The sequence below is a fragment of the Buceros rhinoceros genome, unplaced genomic scaffold (assembly GCF_000710305.1).
Source record: "Buceros rhinoceros silvestris isolate BGI_N320 unplaced genomic scaffold, ASM71030v1 scaffold6691, whole genome shotgun sequence".
NCBI lineage: Eukaryota > Metazoa > Chordata > Aves > Bucerotiformes > Bucerotidae > Buceros > Buceros rhinoceros.
Window position 1 is genome coordinate 30,029 of NW_010394721.1, and position 634 is coordinate 30,662.

The 634-nt window shown below is 55.8% G+C and overlaps 1 protein-coding gene across 1 annotated transcript in view; it reads right to left on the bottom strand.

Moving 5' to 3' along the window:
* MNS1 (meiosis-specific nuclear structural 1) overlaps positions 1-433 on the bottom strand; it is a gene marked incomplete at its 5' end in the record, with an annotated part of 7,984 nt that extends 7,551 nt beyond the window's left edge. The window contains one exon of the mRNA XM_010145299.1: positions 306-433. Within this exon, the coding sequence (XP_010143601.1) occupies positions 306-433 (128 nt within the window). The remainder of the gene's footprint in view (positions 1-305) is intronic.
* Between the last annotated feature and the right edge of the window lie 201 nt (positions 434-634).

The window sequence follows — 634 nt, forward strand, 5'->3', positions numbered from 1 at the left end:
CGTTCCCTACATTTTTTCCAGTTAAGATCTCCTCTGCTGCACAAATTAAAAAAGTTGAAACCTATTCCAAAAACTAAATTATGCATCTGATTCCAGCATACTAAAACTCTCTCTCTGTTCATCAGAAACATCTCACACTACAACCCTACTGCATCTAAGGTGCGGCGCAAAATGCCATCCAGAAAATTGAAACCCGGGCAGGAGGTGCACCACAGACGGAGCTCTTCTGTGACTGCACTCTTCAGAGTCAGGACGGACTCACAGCGACGCCCCGTTAAGTGAAGGCGGAGATGGTGGAGTGTTACCTGTTCTCTCTCACTTGCTGCCTCATCTTTTCATCTCTAATTTTCTCGTGGTTCAACGTCGCCAGCTCGGCCGCCAGCCTTTCCTCTCGCTCCAGCAGCAGCTCTCTCCGGTTCTGCTTCTCTTCTGCCTAACGAGAACAAGCCCTTTCCGTAACAAGGCCGCTCCGCACACGCTGTCGGGAACCGGCAGGAAGCAAGGCCGACCGGAGCGAGTGTTCCCCGGGTGCCGCCGGGCACACCGGCGTGACCGCCCCTCCTTCGCCCTCACCCCGACCGACGCGGCCAGGCGCACGCGGGTCTACGCTCGCACACACATGCGGAGGCCCCCG